Below are 17,785 nucleotides of genomic sequence, written 5' to 3' on the forward strand. Positions count from 1 at the left end.
ACCAACCTAAGTCTTCCAAATGGTATACGTTACAGATTCTGGTTCATACAATTAGTGCCAGGGGTGGATATATCATTGGTACATCCTGTGCAACCGCACAGGGACCAAAGGGATAAGGGACCCATATCCTTCTTCAAAACAGGTGGAATTGTGCAGTATGATGAACTATTGGACTGCAAAAAGGCCCATATACTGTACTTCTGTTGCACAGGGATACCCTTTTGGCTGTGTCTGCCAGCAGTTAGCACAAATCTACTGGACATTAATAAAGTAATGTCCTACTTAGAAAATATACACAACAATAAAAAGATATCTTAGCACTTTCTGCACAAATCTTCCTAAGCCTGAGAAGCCTGAGAAATCTATGCACCCTAGTGTCCCCTCTACTCTTCTATATCTGGCTATAAGACAAATTACTGCAGCAGGAGCCGCCCCCTTTGCCTTGTCTTCAGGGGGATAAACTGATAAAAGGTCCTTTCTCCTTAACTAAGTCCATGCAATTTTGAAAAGAAGTTTAACCCCTGATCGCTGCAGAATTTCTACAAAACTGTTTAATGAACATATTAAAAAAAATTGTGCAGAGTGAGAAATAATGGGAAGTGACACAACTAAAAAGGGCATCACCTGCCCGGATCACAGAAATAATGCACTAATCAGGATGCAGTAAAGCCATGTAATGAAGATGCAAGTATATAGTGCTGGGCAGCCCACCTAGTCTAGCAGTACGGACGTAACTAATAGGCCGTAAGCCAGACATTGTGCACTATCTGTGTAGGACCAGCACCCCATACAGGTATTTTTGTGCAATTTCAATATGAAGCAATCACCCTCTCCATGATCTGGTAGATTGTGAGAGGTTGTATCATCAGTATTCTGCACCTGTGTTGCCGCCATCTTTATTATATGGGTGTACTGCATTCTTAAGGTAACTACATTTGCCCTTCTGCTGTGTAAATTCTTGAATGTTTGGGTTCATTTTAATTCCTCTTTCTGTGGCCTTGCTTTTAACCCCTTACCGACCTTGGACGGCTGACACTTACCGACCTTAGATATACTGAGTACATGCAGGCTACTTTGCGCACACGGAGGCTGTTCAGGCTAATTCTGACAGCTGAAACCCCGCCACTCAGTGCAGGAGTGGTGCTTGCGATTGCAGCCTTTAGCAGGTGTGCAGAGGGAGGGAGCCACCTCTGCACTCTGATCGACACCCCCGCAACAACATAGCTTGGGCCCGATCATTGCCATGGTCAACCGATGTCGTCGATGTACAAGAAACTGGTCACTAAAATGGCAGCTTGCAATTCACTCAGTAACATCCACTACCGCTTGTTTATGGAAAAAACCCATGGACTCAAAATTGTCACTACACCTGTAGATAAATTCCAAAAAGGGTGTAATTTTCAAAATAAGGTCACTAGAGGGGGGATTCTGCTCTTCTAGCACTTAGGGGCTCTGTATATGGAGTCTGCAAACTATTCTAGGAAAATCTGCGCCCCAGGAGGCAAATAGCGCTTTGTCCCACCTGAGTCTCTCAGTATGGCTAAGCAGTACTGTGCTTCCACATATTTCTACATTCAGCAGAAATTGTGGAACAAATTTTGGTGCCACTTCTCTCCTTGTGAAAATGTAAAATCTGGGACTAAAGCATTTTTTTCTGGCATATACTGTATGTAATTTTTGTTTCTTCTCAGCCCAATGGTATAAAATTCTGTGACACACCAGTGGTGTTAATATGATCACTGCACCCTTAGATTAATTTACTGAGAGGTGTAGTTTGTAAAATGGGGTCACTTATGAGGAGTTCTGCTGTTCTGGCATCTCAGGGGATCTTCCAGTTGTTCATTGTACCCCCAAACTATAACAGTAAAATCTATAATATGGCGCTCCTTCCATTCTGAGCTTTGCACTGTGCCTGAAAAATATTTCCCTTTTATATATAGGGTATAGACGCACTGAGGAGAAATGTTTACAACAAACTAAGGTTCATTTTTTCGAAAAATTAAAAACTTGAGGCCAAAACATCAGCTTAGTGGAAAAAATTTAATTATTCTTTATTCACTGCCCATTAGTATACAAATCTGTGAGGCACATGTGGTGTCAATGCAGCGCCCCAGAGACCTGGTCGTTGCAGTAGTATCACTCTGCCACTAAGGGTAGTGATGGTACGTCTGATGGCACTGAAGGAGTTCATCTGACCAGGTATCACAAGCACACACTACACTTCACACTCCGGCCACTAGGGGGAGCAAAAGGTTTTATTTATTAGGCCACTCCTCACACTGGTAAAACTAGGGGTTGGATAGGAAGTTAGAGAGAAGCTGACTGGGTTTTGTCCAGGCAACATCCCGTGGCAGGGGGTGTTGCGGGGGAAGATTCAGCGGGGTCCCTGTCAGGCGTGGGAACCTGGCAGGCACCTAACGACAAGGATCGAACGTTACGGAGCCGCGCCTGTGCTACCCTGCGGCGGCATCCAAAGAAAGGACACGAAGCAAAGGATATTGTGGACAGTGAGAAACGAGATCAAAGCCCAAAGAAGAGCCAGTAGGAGTCGTGCCCGGAGAACAGCAACATCCTACTGAGGTGCGTAGCCGGTGTCCGGAACACCGAGGAAGTAACTGACTTTATGCCTTACTTCAAATACCACAGGACAGTTAATTATAGGTTGGATGTCTACCTTACTTCACCTAAGCAGACATAGGGGGCAACGCATGGAGAGGGGCATCTCTAGGGTCCCGGAAGAGCTCCGAGCCTTCCCGTCAAATGGGTGTGTCCTAGCCATAACAAACCTGGGGGACGGAGAATAGAAAGAACTAGAAAGAATGAGAACAGAAGTTGTGAGGACTATCCCGAATGCTCAGCAGGGAAGCACTACAACACACAGGCGCTAGTGGTAGGTCATGATTTCCACCTGCAAAGGGAACTCTGGATGTGCCTTCGGACCGGCCGGTCTCAGACAGCCCTGTTAACCGTGCTCTGGATTGAGGATCCTGAAGCCTTCAGTAAAGACGTAAAGAGACTGCAACCTTGTGTCCTCATTATTGACTGCACCTCACACTATCGCCACCTACACTACTGGGAAGCCCTGGGGATACACTTCACCTGTGGGAAGGTACACCATCTAGCTGCCATTCCATCTCCCCAGCGGACCCCGAAGCAGCGTTGGTCGCCCTGACTGAACACCACAGGTGGCGTCACGAACCCTTGACAAACTACTATCAACCTTTTTATTGGATGCTCCTTAGCAGGGTCACGGACCGGGTCCCCGCCACCGTGACAACCCCAGAACTGAGACAGAGAGGACCGGTACCGAGTAACCTGTGGCCCTGTGTCCGAGGGCGCTCCATCAATATGATCACTGCAAGTCTAGATGAATTCACTGAAGAGTGTAGTTTGTAAAATGAGGTCATATATGGGGTGTTTCTTCTGTTCTGGCACCTCAAGGGCTCTGCCAATGTGACATGGCACCTTCAAACCATTCCAGCAAAATCTGAATTCCAGTATGGCGCTTCTTCCCTTCTGAGCTTTGCACTGTGTCTCAAAAGTATTTTTCGACCACATATCGGGTATCTGTTTACTCATGAAAAATTGCTCAAGACATTTTGGGGTCCATTTTCTTCTGCTGACCTTGTGAAAATAAACGATTTGGGGCTAAAACAACAGTTTAGTGGGATTTTTTTTCCATTTTTACAGATCAACGTTGTAAAATTCTGTGAAGCACCTGGGGGTTCAGGGTGTTCACTACACATATAGATAAATTCCTTAAGGGGTATAGTTTCCAAAACGAATTTCTTTATTGAAGACACATTTAAAATTACAAAAGCGGCTCAATCCTCATACTGTGACGGTGTGCTAAGGGAGGCATTTTGGATATACAACCTAGGGATGTGATATCCCGAGGGGTTAAATAAAAGAAATGAAATAATGTTTTATTACTAAAATATGTAAATATGTATGGAATTATGTGTTTGTATATATATATATATATATATATATATATATATATATGTATAAGTTTTAAGATGTGCGGTGGTAAATCATATATTAAAGCAGAAGGACCTAGAGATAGATAATCATGTAATGTAAATGTGTAGTATGATTGGTTCATAGCAAGTATAAGACCTATGCACCTGTCTAATTATATCAGCTGTGATAAAGATCGTGAGAGAGCGAAACGCGTAGCTGGACTATTGGTATGCTTAGCACACTGTCACAGTATGAGGATTGAGCCGCTTTTGTAATTTTAAAAGTGTCTTCAATAAAGAAATTCGTTTAAGGAGCTGGGACAACACCATTTTTTTTCTTCAGTGAGAACAAGCAGTTTAAATTGAATCCTATAATGTATTGGCAGCCAGTGCAATGACTGGCATAGAGCGGGGGCATCCAAGTACTGATTAGCCAGATAAATGACCCTGGCTGCTGCATTAAGGATGGACTGGAGAAGGGAAAGTTGGGTGAGGGGGGGCCTCTAACACTTCCTCTAGTGCTTCTGCCCCCTCCATCTCCTCTAGGGCTTCCACCTGCACCCTCAACCCCTGCCTTAATGAGACACACTTGCCAACACTGCCAATAGAATACCCATCTGGTGGCTGTAGGGGCAGGCAGGGAAGGAAGTGTGAAATATAGAGGGGTGTTAGTCACCGGCCGGGACTACACTCCTGAAGAAACATCTCTTCCTTCGGTACCTCACACTTCTCCCGGACAACGGCTGCAATTATACCGCTATCGTGGAGACTTACTTCACTACTTTTTCAGGTACTTTTAAGCGTTTTTACATATGGTACTTTAGACATGCCATAGGGCATATGGGACATATAGAGTGTATTGAAATGCTAGTGGAGATTGTTTTTGTTCAGCGCAAAACAAACCTATAGGTTTTTTTTTCATACATAGTATTTATTTTGGACAACACTGGTGGTTGGTGTTCTGTTTTTGCAGCGGCAATAATATCTCTAATATTTTCTATTTTGCGCCAACCATATTATATATATTTTGTTTTTAAATATAGAGATTTGTCCTGCAAGCCTTGGGGATTCCAAAACTTGGGTAGCGGCCACAATTGAATAGTCTGTAGGAGGAGGTGGTGGTCCCGGGGGAAGAGGGGGAAGCAGAAAGGTTAACAATATCTCTATGTTCCGGTCTGTCATCTCAGAGGCGGTTGCCATGGGAGGAACAAATGGAGAAGGACGAGGAGAAGGACGATGAGAAGGATGAGGAAGAGGTGATGGATGCACAACAGTTAGGAGATGCAGGGGATAATGATTCCCTCTCTGTTGTCTGTGGTTGCAAGGAGGGATGGAGGAAGCATGTTTGAGTGTTATCCCACCACCAACAAACTATGGACTAGGACCTCATGAAAGATACTAACCCATGAGTGCCTTCTTGCAGCACTATCTTCAGCATGATTGTTGCCCGTATTGTTAGGATTTGAAAAAGTGTTGACTACTACTGTTTGATTCACGATACAAAATTTTGCCAGTTGCTTCTCCCCTGGAAAGGGACACACCCTTGCTGCAGTATCAAAACATGCTGGAAGGCAATCTTGACAGTGGTTTTCCCCAAGACAGCAATGAGGCACACAGTGTGCATTGCAGTGATAGACTTCCAACCCTGGGAGTCATCAATGCAAAGACATTAGTAGCCTTGCAACGCTGGAGTCCTCCTCGGTTCCAACCCCAATAAGGACAGCATCTGCAAGGTCTTTGTATGTTTTCCCCGTGTTCGCGAGGGTTTCCTCCGAGTACTCATTTTTCTTACCACAGTCCAAAAATATAGTGAGACCCAATGGGGACAGTGCCACTAATGTCTGAAAATGTCTGTCTTGCGCTGTGGAATTATTAGCGCTATATAAATGAGTAATAAAATAAATATATATTAATGACACTTTTTAGTGGTATCTGCCCTTAATTTTTGGAAATATTTAGTTTCCAAGTTGGGTCTCCTTCATTTGTGTCACCTGAATTTGACTAAGCTCTCTGAGCATCAAGCCTACACCTGCCACTCATCCACCAGTTACTGATCAAACTTTTAGCAAGAAATATTGCTCTAAGTCCTGTCATGCTAAAATGTGGCATGGTTTAAGGCCCACGCTATTAGCACAAATAATTTATATTGAGACATGTGGATTCCTGGCTGGGGCACAATACCAGCCCAAAATAATGAAAAGATAAAATATGGCCTGCTTTTTTCAGTGCAGTAGTAACAGGAAAAATATTTTTTTTTTACTGTGGACGAGCCTTGGATACAGCATAATCTGAGCACAAAAGAATTACAACATCAGATGTGGCCAAATTTCTGGAGCACGGTAGTAACAGAACAAATTGATATTTTATCATGTGTACCCCTGTATGGAGAACAATATCTGCACCAAAGAATGAAAGGATGAAATGTAGCCTGCTTTGGGTAGCACGATAGTAAGAAATCCAATTTTGATTTTATCATGTGTAGGAGAACAATATCAGCAAAATTTCAAACTGACATCTAACGTTAAAAACAGAAGAAAGTATTTTTTACTGTGGATGAGGCCTGGATACAATAGAATATATGCTCAAAATAATTTCAATTTCATATCTAGCTTGCTGTATCACGTTTGTAACAGAATTTTTTAATTTTTTTTACGCTGCACACAGTTGAATTTTACCACCACTAAATGACACGTTTAGCTAGAGAAAAAAATTGTTTTGTTTTTATACTGTGCAATAGCTGTGCAAAAAGATTAATGTCACTGCCAATAAATGACAAGGTGAGATATGGCGTGCTGAATCACGTTAGCAACTGCAAAAAATATTTTTTTTACTGTGCAACAGCTCTGCACACAGAACAATTTCACCGCGACTAAATGACAAGGTGGGATATGGCATGCTGTATCACATTTAGCAAATTAAAAAAAGGCTGTTTTTTTCTACTTTGCAACAGCTGTGCAGAAAGATGAATTTCACAGCCACTAAATGACAAGGTGAGATATGGTGTGCTAAATCACGGTTGCAACTGCAATTTTTATTTGTACAACAGCTTTGCACACAAAACAATTTCACCACCACTAAATGACAAGGTTGGATATGGCATGCTGTATCACATTTAGCAAATTAAAAAAGGCTGTTTTTTTACTTTGCAACAGCTGTGCAGAAAGATGAATTTCACCACCACTAAATGACAAGGTGAGATATGGCATGCTGAATCACTTTTGCAACTGCAAAAAATATTTTTTTTTACCGTGCAACAGCTCTGCACACAGAACACTTTCACTGCCACTAAACGTCAAGGTTGGATATGGTGTGATGTTTCATGTTTAGCAACTGAAAAAATTAGATATTGAAAGCTGTACTCGTGAATGGAGCAGAAAAGAAGCAGTGCACAGCACACTTCTTTGAAATGTGCCCTGCTGTCTTTGTCTGGGGACCTCACTAATGGCACAAATAAAATCTGCTGTAAGGTCGACTTCACAGCCAAACAGGACACTAGCAATCTAAATTATCTGATTTAGAAACAACCACCTATCTAACTAGTTAAAATCTATTAGCACCCAGGCTCAGCATCAGGAGCAACCTCTCTGAGCTGCTATAGTGGCGTTAAAACAAAATGTCTGCTCTTTATATTAAGAGGGACATGTGATTTCAGCAGCCAATGACACAAGCCATTGTGTCTGGACATTGTAGGTGTTTCCTGCACTCTGATTGGCTAGACGCAATGGGCACACATAAAAGAAATTTTTTTTTGCAAGCACACTGCTTCTCTGAGCTCTCTCCACCCCCACCCTCATCAACCACGTGCCCCACGCTCTTACGCTCTTCATACACCACCACTATCCTAGCAAAAGTGCTCCAAATATTATCCCGCACTTTTTACCGAATGTTACCGATTTTTCACAAATTTATGAAAATGTACTCTTGTTTCTGATCACAAATTCGAATACACCATAATCATGCCAAATTTATGTTTGGTGATTGTTTTTCTAACATTCGCTCATCTCTACCTTTGATGTCCCTTCGAACTCTAACATTCTATGATTCTATAATAGCAAATCAGTGGGGGTCTGACACTCAGCAACTCCACCGATTCATCGTCCTTAGCGCCGGCGGTAGCCAGGTATACTGTATAGAGTTGAGCAGCATAACAGTACAGCTCCATCAACTGTGTAGTGTCTGCTCCTGGGTACTGCAGATCAGCTCCTATTCATTTAATTTTCAATGCATCAGAACATCTAATCTGTATGAGAAGTTTAAGTAGTAGCTGAACTGTCAACCTCAAGATGGCATTCCATGGTTTACTATCACACCATATCATTTAGAGTTACACCTCTGCTGCTGGCAATCAAAAAAAAAGTTAATTACCCTGAAAGAAGTGCGTGCACATTCCACACAGTGTGTAAATACTTCTACTATCTTGAATATCTGCTTTATAAAGAATGACAAATGCATTCATTTTTTTGCATCTTCGAATTGTTGCAATAGTTGGGAGGGATGAACCTTCAGAGAGAAATAGTTTTCCAATCAACTTGATATAATGTTGATATTAATTGACACTTTATCGCGGCTCCCAACAGTACATAGAGCATACCTGTAAATATAATACTGCAAAAACATGATTCTTTATTACAATCTTCTATCAGACCAACAGGTACAACGCTGATTAGCTGCATTCAAAGAATAAACAACAATTAAATTCAGTGATTCACAGTATTCTTTCCTTAGGCCGGGGTCACACTTGCATATGGCATCTGATGAGAGAGCAATAGATGGATATGCTAATGACTCTTGGCTCCTGCTCTGCTACGAGCAGGAGCCGAGTGTCATGCGTCTGTGCTCCGAGCCTCTCACACAGATAGAATCAGAGCACATCTGCAGAGGAGGCAGAGAAACTAATTTCTCCATCTTCTCCATTGCCGGCGTCGTCGTATATATCGCACTGCACTCGGATGATATCCGCGGGATGTGCGATGTGTCACTAGCACTCATAGGCTTATATGGCTGCGAGTGAGTCGAGACTCGGCCAAGTGTCAGTTACAATCGTAGCATGCTGCAATTTCACCCGCACGTACAATACGGCCGAGGAAAAAACGGTGATGGGAGCTGCCCCATAGATGAATGCTGATCCGAGTGCTATGCGATGTTTTATCGCATAGTACTCGTCTGTATTCCTCTCACGTGTGACCTCGGCCTTAGTCTTTCACTTTCCCTGTACTGCCTAACTGGCTCAGACTAGCAGCAATGTTTCTGCTGGCTAAGACATTACACTCAGATTTATCTAAACCACCATTTAAAGGTAATCTGTCAGCAGCTTTTTGCCACCTAATCTGAAATCAGCATAATGTAGAGACAGAGTCAGTGATTTCGGCCTCCCTTGTAATGTTCTTGCACCCCTCCAATCTATTCTAAGCTCTGCTGCCCAACTAATCCACTTATCCCCCCACTATTCCCTGGCCTCTCCCCTCTGCCAATCTCTCCTACAGAAATAACACCAATCCACCAAACAGCTGCACAACCAGCTCTCCCCTCACATACTCTGTCCTCACCCATCGCGTGTAGATTGTGAGCCCTCGCGGGCAGGGTCCTCTCTCCTCCTGTACCAGTCAGTGACATATTGTTTAAGATTACTGTACTCATTTTTATTATGTATACCCCTCCTCACATGTAAAGCGCCACGGAATAAATGGCGTTATAGCAATAAATAATAATATCGGCACTAGTGATGAGCGCGTGTACTCGTTCCTCGGGCTTTCCCGAGCATGCTCGGGTGATCTCCGAGTATTTGTTAGTCTTCGGAGATTAAGTTTTCATCGCCTCAGTTGAATGATTTACAGCTATTAGCCAGGTTGAGTACATGTGGGGGTCGCCTGGTTGCTAGGGAATCCTCACATGTACTCAGCCTGGCTAATAGCTGGAAATCATTCGGCTGTGGCGATAAAAACTTAATCTCCGAACACTAACAAATACTCAGAGATCACCCGAACGTGCTCGAGAAAACCCGAGCAGCGAGTACACTCCCTCATCATCACTAATCAGCACGTGAAATACTATTGTGAAACTGCTTCTACCAGAGCTATTGCACATTCACACATGAGGAACATACAATTGGCATCTACCCTCGTCCTCCTCTCTCATCTATTGCTTGGAGATATCTACATTTCTCCAATCCCTTTCTTTTTTTTATCTCATTCTAGAAAAACATGGCAGCTGTCCTCCAAAAAACAGCCATACATCTATTGTCCCAAAGAGCAAGTGGTCTGAATTGAGAGTGGAGTAAGTTGTATCTCATGTGAGCTCATGTCCACCCAACATCACAGAATCTATAGACATGCCACCAATACCTGTGCACAGCACTGTCCTTCTGCAATCTTTTAGAGTGCCCTTGGGCTTCCTGAGGTGTGACTGCAACCTTTCCTGTAGCTATCTCACCATGGAAGCTCATACTTATACTACCAGCTCAACCACTTTAGTAACGATTTTCTGCATAGAAAACATATTACCATTTTTTGCAAACATTTTCTTTTTGCATTTCAACATAAGTATAGTTATTATGTCATATACCAGTAATCGCTTAAAATTACAGAAAAAAATCCCACATCTGTATGATTAATTTCCATTCCATGGCCTTGAATCTCATATTTATAATCATCTTTTTCACTTTAAAAGTTCATTTAAATGAGTATTTCACATAGACTGCATAATTATGTAGCAAAACCACAGATCATTCGGCCTCATTGTTCTGTATGAATGCAGTGCAGACTGTTAAATTATGTTGTATTGGTGAGACTGAATATTAGGGCTCTCTCACACCACCGTATTATTGGTCTGAGTGCAATCCGACAAAACACTTGGACCAATGTTATTCTAGGGGGCAACAAAACCGGACCCATCCAAGGAAAAAAATCTCAGCATGCGCGAGTTTGAGCTCATATTTGTACTCAGATAATCGTCCCGATTCTCTCGCATGTCGTGTGACTCTAGCCTTGAGACTTATATTGTGGTTAGTGTGTCATAATTCATTATTCAGACTCTTTATTTGCATTTTTATATGAAATCTCTAAGAATGGACCTTGATATCGTGTTTGCTGGTGGGCTATATTCTCTGCTACCTTAGTATGACCTTGGTATTTCTATAACTGGCCAAGGGAGCAAATTAAATGTTTGCTGCAGGCAAAGAAATGCCTCACTATGACTATACTGTATGTTCGCACATTTCTGACAAATTTTCCATAGGCAACAATGCTCTTAAAACATGTCTGGTATGAAGCCTGCAATTGGTCCGTCTAATAGTCCATTGTCTTCTGCACAACCTTGAAACAGGTAGAGCTACAATGAATGTCACTTGTCACAATTAGCAATTATTTTTATGCTTTTTCAGGAACTCTAAATTATGTAAGTTTGCAGCAGCAATTTTTCAGAAGCCTTCAAGCTAAACAACATACTTGCTTTTAAGTAAGTTTAACAGGTCGAGAACAACATATTTCTCCAAGGCCGAAATGTAAATTGATCTTCCTCAAAAAAGTGACCAAGCCCAGATTTTGGCAAATATAAGCAAAAGAGAAGCCAAGTCAGTGCCCTTGTTCATTTGCAGAACTTGTCGTCACCAACCTCTCTTCTCTTTCGTCCTCGAGTGCCATCTTCTACAATGAGTCGGAGTCAACGCGTTTCAAGCTCATTTGGAGCATCTTCCAAAGGCTTTAGCTCAGCCTCTGTAGGGGGTGGTGGCAACAGGATCGGCTTCAACTCTTCTGCTCAACGTGTTGGATCAAGTTTTCGTGCTGCATCTAGCGGAGGGTTTGGTGGTGCATCTAGCGGAGGGTTTGGTGCTGCATCTAGTGGAGGGTTTGGTGGTGCTGCATCAGGTGGAGGGTTTGGTAGCCGAAGTCTTCTTAACTTTGGTGCTGGCAACAGTAAGATATCCGGTGCTGGTGCTGGTTTTGGATTTGGCAGCTCAGGAGCAGGCGGAGGAGGCAGAGGATTCGGTGGTTCTGGAGCTGCCTTACCATCTCCAGGCATTGTAAATGTGACCGTCAACCAAAGTCTCTTAGCACCACTCTCTTTAGAAATTGATCCAAACATTTCAGTAGTCAAACAAGAAGAAAGAGAACAGATTAAGACCCTGAATAACAAGTTCGCATCCTTTATTGACAAGGTATAATATTTATCACATTTCTACTCTACATGAATAATGTCATAGATAATATTTTAGCAACTTCCAGAGATAGTAGATTACAGAGTATAATAATGCTATTGATTTCTTATATGTGCGAAACATAACATGAATATCACTGTGGGCATGCTTTGATGTTGAAGTTGTTATGGTGGTGATCTACTGGTACAGTGTAATACAATGCATTTGACTTACTGCATTACTGTAGACAAGCCACATGCACTATGTTATGTGTCTTGTCATCTTTTCATAGGTTCGATTCCTTGAGCAGCAGAATAAAGTTCTTGAGACCAAATGGAACCTGCTGCAGCAACAACAAGGCGGTCCAAGCGGTTTGAGTGGTCAAAAAAGTAACATTGATGCTCTTTTTAATGCTTACATTAATTCATTGAAGAGTCAATTGGATGGCTTACAGAGTAACAAAGGTCGTCTTGAGTCAGAGCTGCGCAATGAACAAGATCGGGTTGAAGAGTTTAAACGCAGGTATGTTAATAAGACTCCTACAAGGAGCTTTAGGCTGATAAAGCTTTATCTAGGAGGTACGGGTCCATCTTCAGGCTTTGTATATCATTTCTGTTAAATACATTGCACGGATAGATTAATGAAATCTGACGTTCGTATCTCTCATGTCTCACTCAAATGTCTAAGTAGCGACAGTCCTCACACTAAGAACCGGTGGTCATTGGGCTTGCAGATTTAAACGGGTTTACTTCAAAAGTTATTTTCATGGCATGCCAAAGCATTTTTATGGTTTTGAGGTCTGACCGCCGGAAATACTACTAATTCCTGACATGTCCTTAAAGTAACTCTCATTCATTTCAATGGAGAGCCCAACCCTTTTTGAGATTGGACTCCCGCAAATCAAATGTTTCTGATCTGTCTGATCTTGTTCCTCATGACTGTAAAACCAAGGGAAAGGAAAAATTGAGGCTCATCACTTTCTCACCTCCTGTTATTGGTTATTTTTCAACATAAAGTCTGCAATTTAGTCTGTTATTGACCTAATTAGTAGTAGTAACTTTGAGAACAAATTTATAGTTATAATTTTATTTAATTAATTAATTTATTTCAGTAGTAAACGGTTTTAGCAATTTGGAGTTTCTTTGCATATTAAAACTATTTTAGTATTCCCCATGTGGTTGTGGGTCAATACCTTAAGATTATAATAATTGATCGAATTATAATTTGTTGCATGTCGCTAGGATAAATGTATATATGTATATATTTCTTTATACCAAAATCTAGAAATTAATTTTTTTCATTAGGTACGAGGATGAAATTAACCTCAGAGCTGCAGCAGAGAATGAATTTGTGGTACTTAAAAAGGTGAGAACGTCATGCCAAGTCACCCAAAAAATGCTAATGTGCATTACAAACACATGCCGTATAATTTATAGAAGACATCTTTATGCAGATAATGTCTTTTTTGTGGAGTGTTAGCATGAATATATAATGAATTTGTCCAAAGGACTACTAGATTCTTTTTCACAGGAATGCATTGATGCTTGGGCTGGGTTTCTTCACCCCCAATATTACTGGGGCCTGTAGGGAGGGGGAAGGTTACTTATCAAGAGTCAATCTGATCTATTGGTTCTCTATCTCTAGTGGTCTCGCTGCCATCCCAGGGAGCACCAAATCATATTATCCGTATATTTCAGTTATATATTGCAAAATGAATGTAAATTTAATATAATGGAGGATACATATTAATTACTTACCATTTTGTCGACTGATTTACCGTAATTACATTTTTAATACAGAATCATTATAATTTCTCTGTCTTCTTAATTTGTAGGATGTTGATGCAGCCTATCTAGGCAAGGTAGAGCTGGAAGCTAGAGTCAATGCACTGAATGATGAGATCGCCTTCCTAAGAGCTCTGTATGAACAGGTATCTAAGAGCCTTAGTGGTAAAGCTGTAACTCAAATGCTAAATTATACAAAAAATAATTAATGTACAACAATAGGCAGCAAGACTATGACAAAGAAATTGTTTTACTATTGTTCTCATCATTTTCACCTTTCCCTTTTAATTTGCAGGAACTTGGTGACATTAAGCAGGCAGTGTCCGACACCTCTGTCATTCTATCAATGGACAACAATAGGTCCCTGAACCTTGATGATATCATCGCTGAAGTGAAGGCTCAATATGATGATCTAGCAAACAGGAGCAAAGCTGAAGCAGAAGATGCCTACAAGAACAAGGTTAGAACTGTGCATTACAGAAAATAAGAGAGAAACAAAAAATGCTCGTGCCATTTGTTTCACATTTCCTGTATATTTGATATTATGTTCAGCTCGGGTTACTTGATTGTAATCAGTGGTGTAACTTCAATCTCATGAACCCTAATGCAAAATCTCTAAAAAGGCCCCCAGCTATCATGGGACTTTAATTGTATTGGTCGTCTGCTTTAGACCAAAGGGAGTTTTGGGGCCCACCTAGTCTCCAGGTTGCTATTGTATCCCCTGTACCTATTATAATTATACTGCTGATTGTAATACAGTGAATGTCAATGGCCTCCAGCTATCATTCAGCCCACAGCTATCTTCCATGACTTCCCCATAACATGATCACTTGGAGCAGCTGAGCTCTCCAGAATTTTTTATGAGACATCTGCTGCCAGTATTGATGGTCAGTGGTGATCTGGTTTGTTAGGGTCCGCTCACCAAAAATAGCTGGCTTTGGACCTCAAATATATACCTATTAAATAGTAGATAAATACATAATTCAGTTAAAAGCAATGCGGTCTAATGCAATGGAAACCCCCGCTATCTACAACCTACAGATGACTAGTCAGTTTTCAGGCATTGTGAGAGGGATTTTTCGGCCACATCGGTGGCCAAATCCCGCAATTTATCCTGAGCGAAAATGCAGGTGGCTCACAATGGTGACTCCCATTGTTCACAGAAGGGAGCCAACTCTTTCATGCCAGACTACTTTTCCAGTGGCTCATCTCCTGGACAACAAAAGGATGGGTTAATTATTTTCAACAGGGTGAATTCTTCTTTCCTCGAAAACCATCTGTTGGGAAACAGTCAGAAGGCCCTCTTACATGTTAGACTGTCACGGATCCCACCTACATGGGGGGTTTGGAAAATTTTAATTTAATGTCTATGGGAATCTTTAGACATTACTGTTCATCAACTCTCATTTGGCTTCCCTATAGTTATGTAGTCAATAGGGGGCTATCATTGACTTTATTAGGGGGCCCTTTAAATTCTTAAGTTTTATATGTGGGAACTGCAAAAATCAGGAATTGCAGTCATTTCTCTTTTTCTCATTTTTATCGCTTTACTGCTTTTTCAACAGTTCCAACAATTGCAAAGTGCAGCCGGCCAGCAGGGTGATGAAGTAAAGAACACCAAGAATGAAATTTCACAACTTAACAGACAAATCCAGAGACTTAAAGCAGAAATTGAAAATGTGAAGAAACAGGTAATTTTCTCTTTTTAGTTAGCAAGAGCGCAATAAATGCTTACTTTCCTTGCCAGTTTTCTTACCTTGACCATAGTGCAAAACTGGCTCCATCTAACTATCTGTCAATTGATTGTACTTTTCTAGATTGCCAGCCTTGAATTAGCCGTTGCCGAGGCAGAGGAAAGAGGAGAGAGGGCTCTCAGTGATGCCAGGGGTAAGCTGGCAGAACTGGAGGCAGCATTGCAAAGATTGAAACAAGAGATGGCCCTTCAACTCCGTCAATACCAGGAACTGATGAATGTCAAGCTGTCTTTGGATGTTGAAATTGCCACCTACAGGGCCCTGCTGGAGGGAGAGGAGAGCAGGCAAGTAATATTCCAACAATTAAATCCTTATTTATATGGCATTGCCCAATCCAAAATTATGAAGGGCAACCCTAAATGTAATCCTAACAGGATGATAATCATAATTTTCATCAATAGAAAATAAATGTTTTCTTTTTTTTTACAGGATCTCTGGAGAAATTGTTAATCCAGTCAGTGTCTGTAAGTATCTTGGTACCAAACTAAATATTGATAGACTAAAAGTATGATTTGCACATAATTAAAGAGCTATTCCCAAGATAGTAAGTTATGACAGAGGACAACTATATTTTTATTCCGCCTTAAACAAAGCGGTCAATCAGTTAGTTGTAGCTATCCACTAGTTTCAAGGATTTCAGTGCAACCTGCAGGATATCAAAGCAAAGTCTACTTTCTTTTGTAGTAAACTGATGTATATTGGTCAGATAGAAGCCAAAAAGAAATTATTGATTTATTTTTGCCTCCATTTGGCCCTATAGAGATGGATGAACTGGTATATGTTGGGAACTTTCCTGGCGTATACACTATGCATAGGAAAAAAATGCAGTATGAATCTATCAAAGACAACTTTAAGGGTTGACATTTTAGATACCGTAAATGTTGCCCAATTTTATGTTGATACTACGATGGACAGTAGAAATAAATCTATAAACAAGACATATAACCTTTATTATACAAAGTTAAAATAGAAAAATCCAACAATATCTTCTAATTCTTTCCGCAGCGGTTGTGAACTCCGCATCTGGTGGTGGTGGGGGAAGTGGCTTCTCCTCTGGATATGGAGGAGGTGTTTCAATGTCCGGAGGTGGAAGTGGCTTCTCCTCTGGATATGGAGGAAGTATTTCAGGTTCCGGAGGTGGAAGTGGCTTCTCCTCAGGATATGGAGGAAGTGTTTCAAGTTCCGGAAGACAAGATTCCAAGCGTGCAGCAGTGAAGATCGTCTCCACAACCGAAAGCCTGAGAGCTTACCACGCATCTGATTTCTGAATATGGAGTATTGGCCACATGAATGAGTGATTAATGTGCAGCATTCACTCTGTAATCAATATAATCCTATTTCCTGAGAATGTGTGCTGACGTGTATTCTATGAATGAGGAGTAGGTACAAAACAGTTGCAACTGTCCTTACAAATTATGTAAAATACAAATCATATTAAAGGGATTGTCCACAATCAGAAAATCATGGCGTCAGTTTTTTTAAAAAATAGGACCACACCTGTCTAGAAGTTGCATGCAGTATGTATTGTATCTCAGCCCTATTCATTGGAGCTGAGCTACAATACCAGTCACAATCTGTGCTTTTTGATTAATCCTGGACCTTGGTTACATTACAATGATATGCAGTGGTTGCCATGATTCCTAAGGAATAGCAACATTTGCTTTATAGAATTATCTCAATATATATATATATTAAAAAAAAAATCAAATACACTGCCATTACAAACCACTGAAAACATTTCAAGTCTTTTTCAGCCTCCTTCTCTTTTATAGAATAAGTACCTACAAGTTGGTTTTTGTCTGGTTGTGGGTTTTTACTGTATTTTGCAGTTTAAAGTACTCGCAAAAAGATTTCAGATCAGATGTCAAATGTCATCAAATGCTTATTTTTTTATGTAAGAATGGAAATAAAGCACATCCCTTAAATAATTGCCTTGTCTGTAAGTATTTTAATAAATACAAAATCTAGAAGTAAATGATAAAAGTGGTGGTATTAAGGCTGGTATCATACTATATCTCTGTTCCTGACGTCAGCGGCTTCTGTTTGCATCCCAAAAGTGGGATTCAAATTTTATGCAAAAGAACCACTGACTTCCAATTAGGCAAACAAAGTCCAAAAAAAAATTAACTTTAGAATTCGTTTAACCTCCTTGAT

General features: G+C 41.0%; 1 protein-coding gene across 1 annotated transcript; it reads left to right on the plus strand.

The window, feature by feature from the left end:
• Window positions 1-11,503: 11,503 nt before the first annotated feature.
• On the plus strand, window positions 11,504-17,559 carry LOC138670973 (keratin, type II cytoskeletal 7-like). The gene is made up of 9 exons (XM_069758801.1): window positions 11,504-12,114; window positions 12,386-12,615; window positions 13,398-13,458; window positions 13,928-14,023; window positions 14,173-14,337; window positions 15,443-15,568; window positions 15,695-15,915; window positions 16,061-16,095; window positions 16,637-17,559. Exons 1-9 carry the CDS (start codon window positions 11,608-11,610, stop codon window positions 16,897-16,899), a joined length of 1,704 nt encoding a protein of 567 aa, XP_069614902.1. The 5' UTR covers window positions 11,504-11,607; the 3' UTR covers window positions 16,900-17,559.
• The last annotated feature ends 226 nt before the right edge of the window (window positions 17,560-17,785 follow it).

This window comes from Ranitomeya imitator, chromosome 3 (assembly GCF_032444005.1).
Source record: "Ranitomeya imitator isolate aRanImi1 chromosome 3, aRanImi1.pri, whole genome shotgun sequence".
NCBI lineage: Eukaryota > Metazoa > Chordata > Amphibia > Anura > Dendrobatidae > Ranitomeya > Ranitomeya imitator.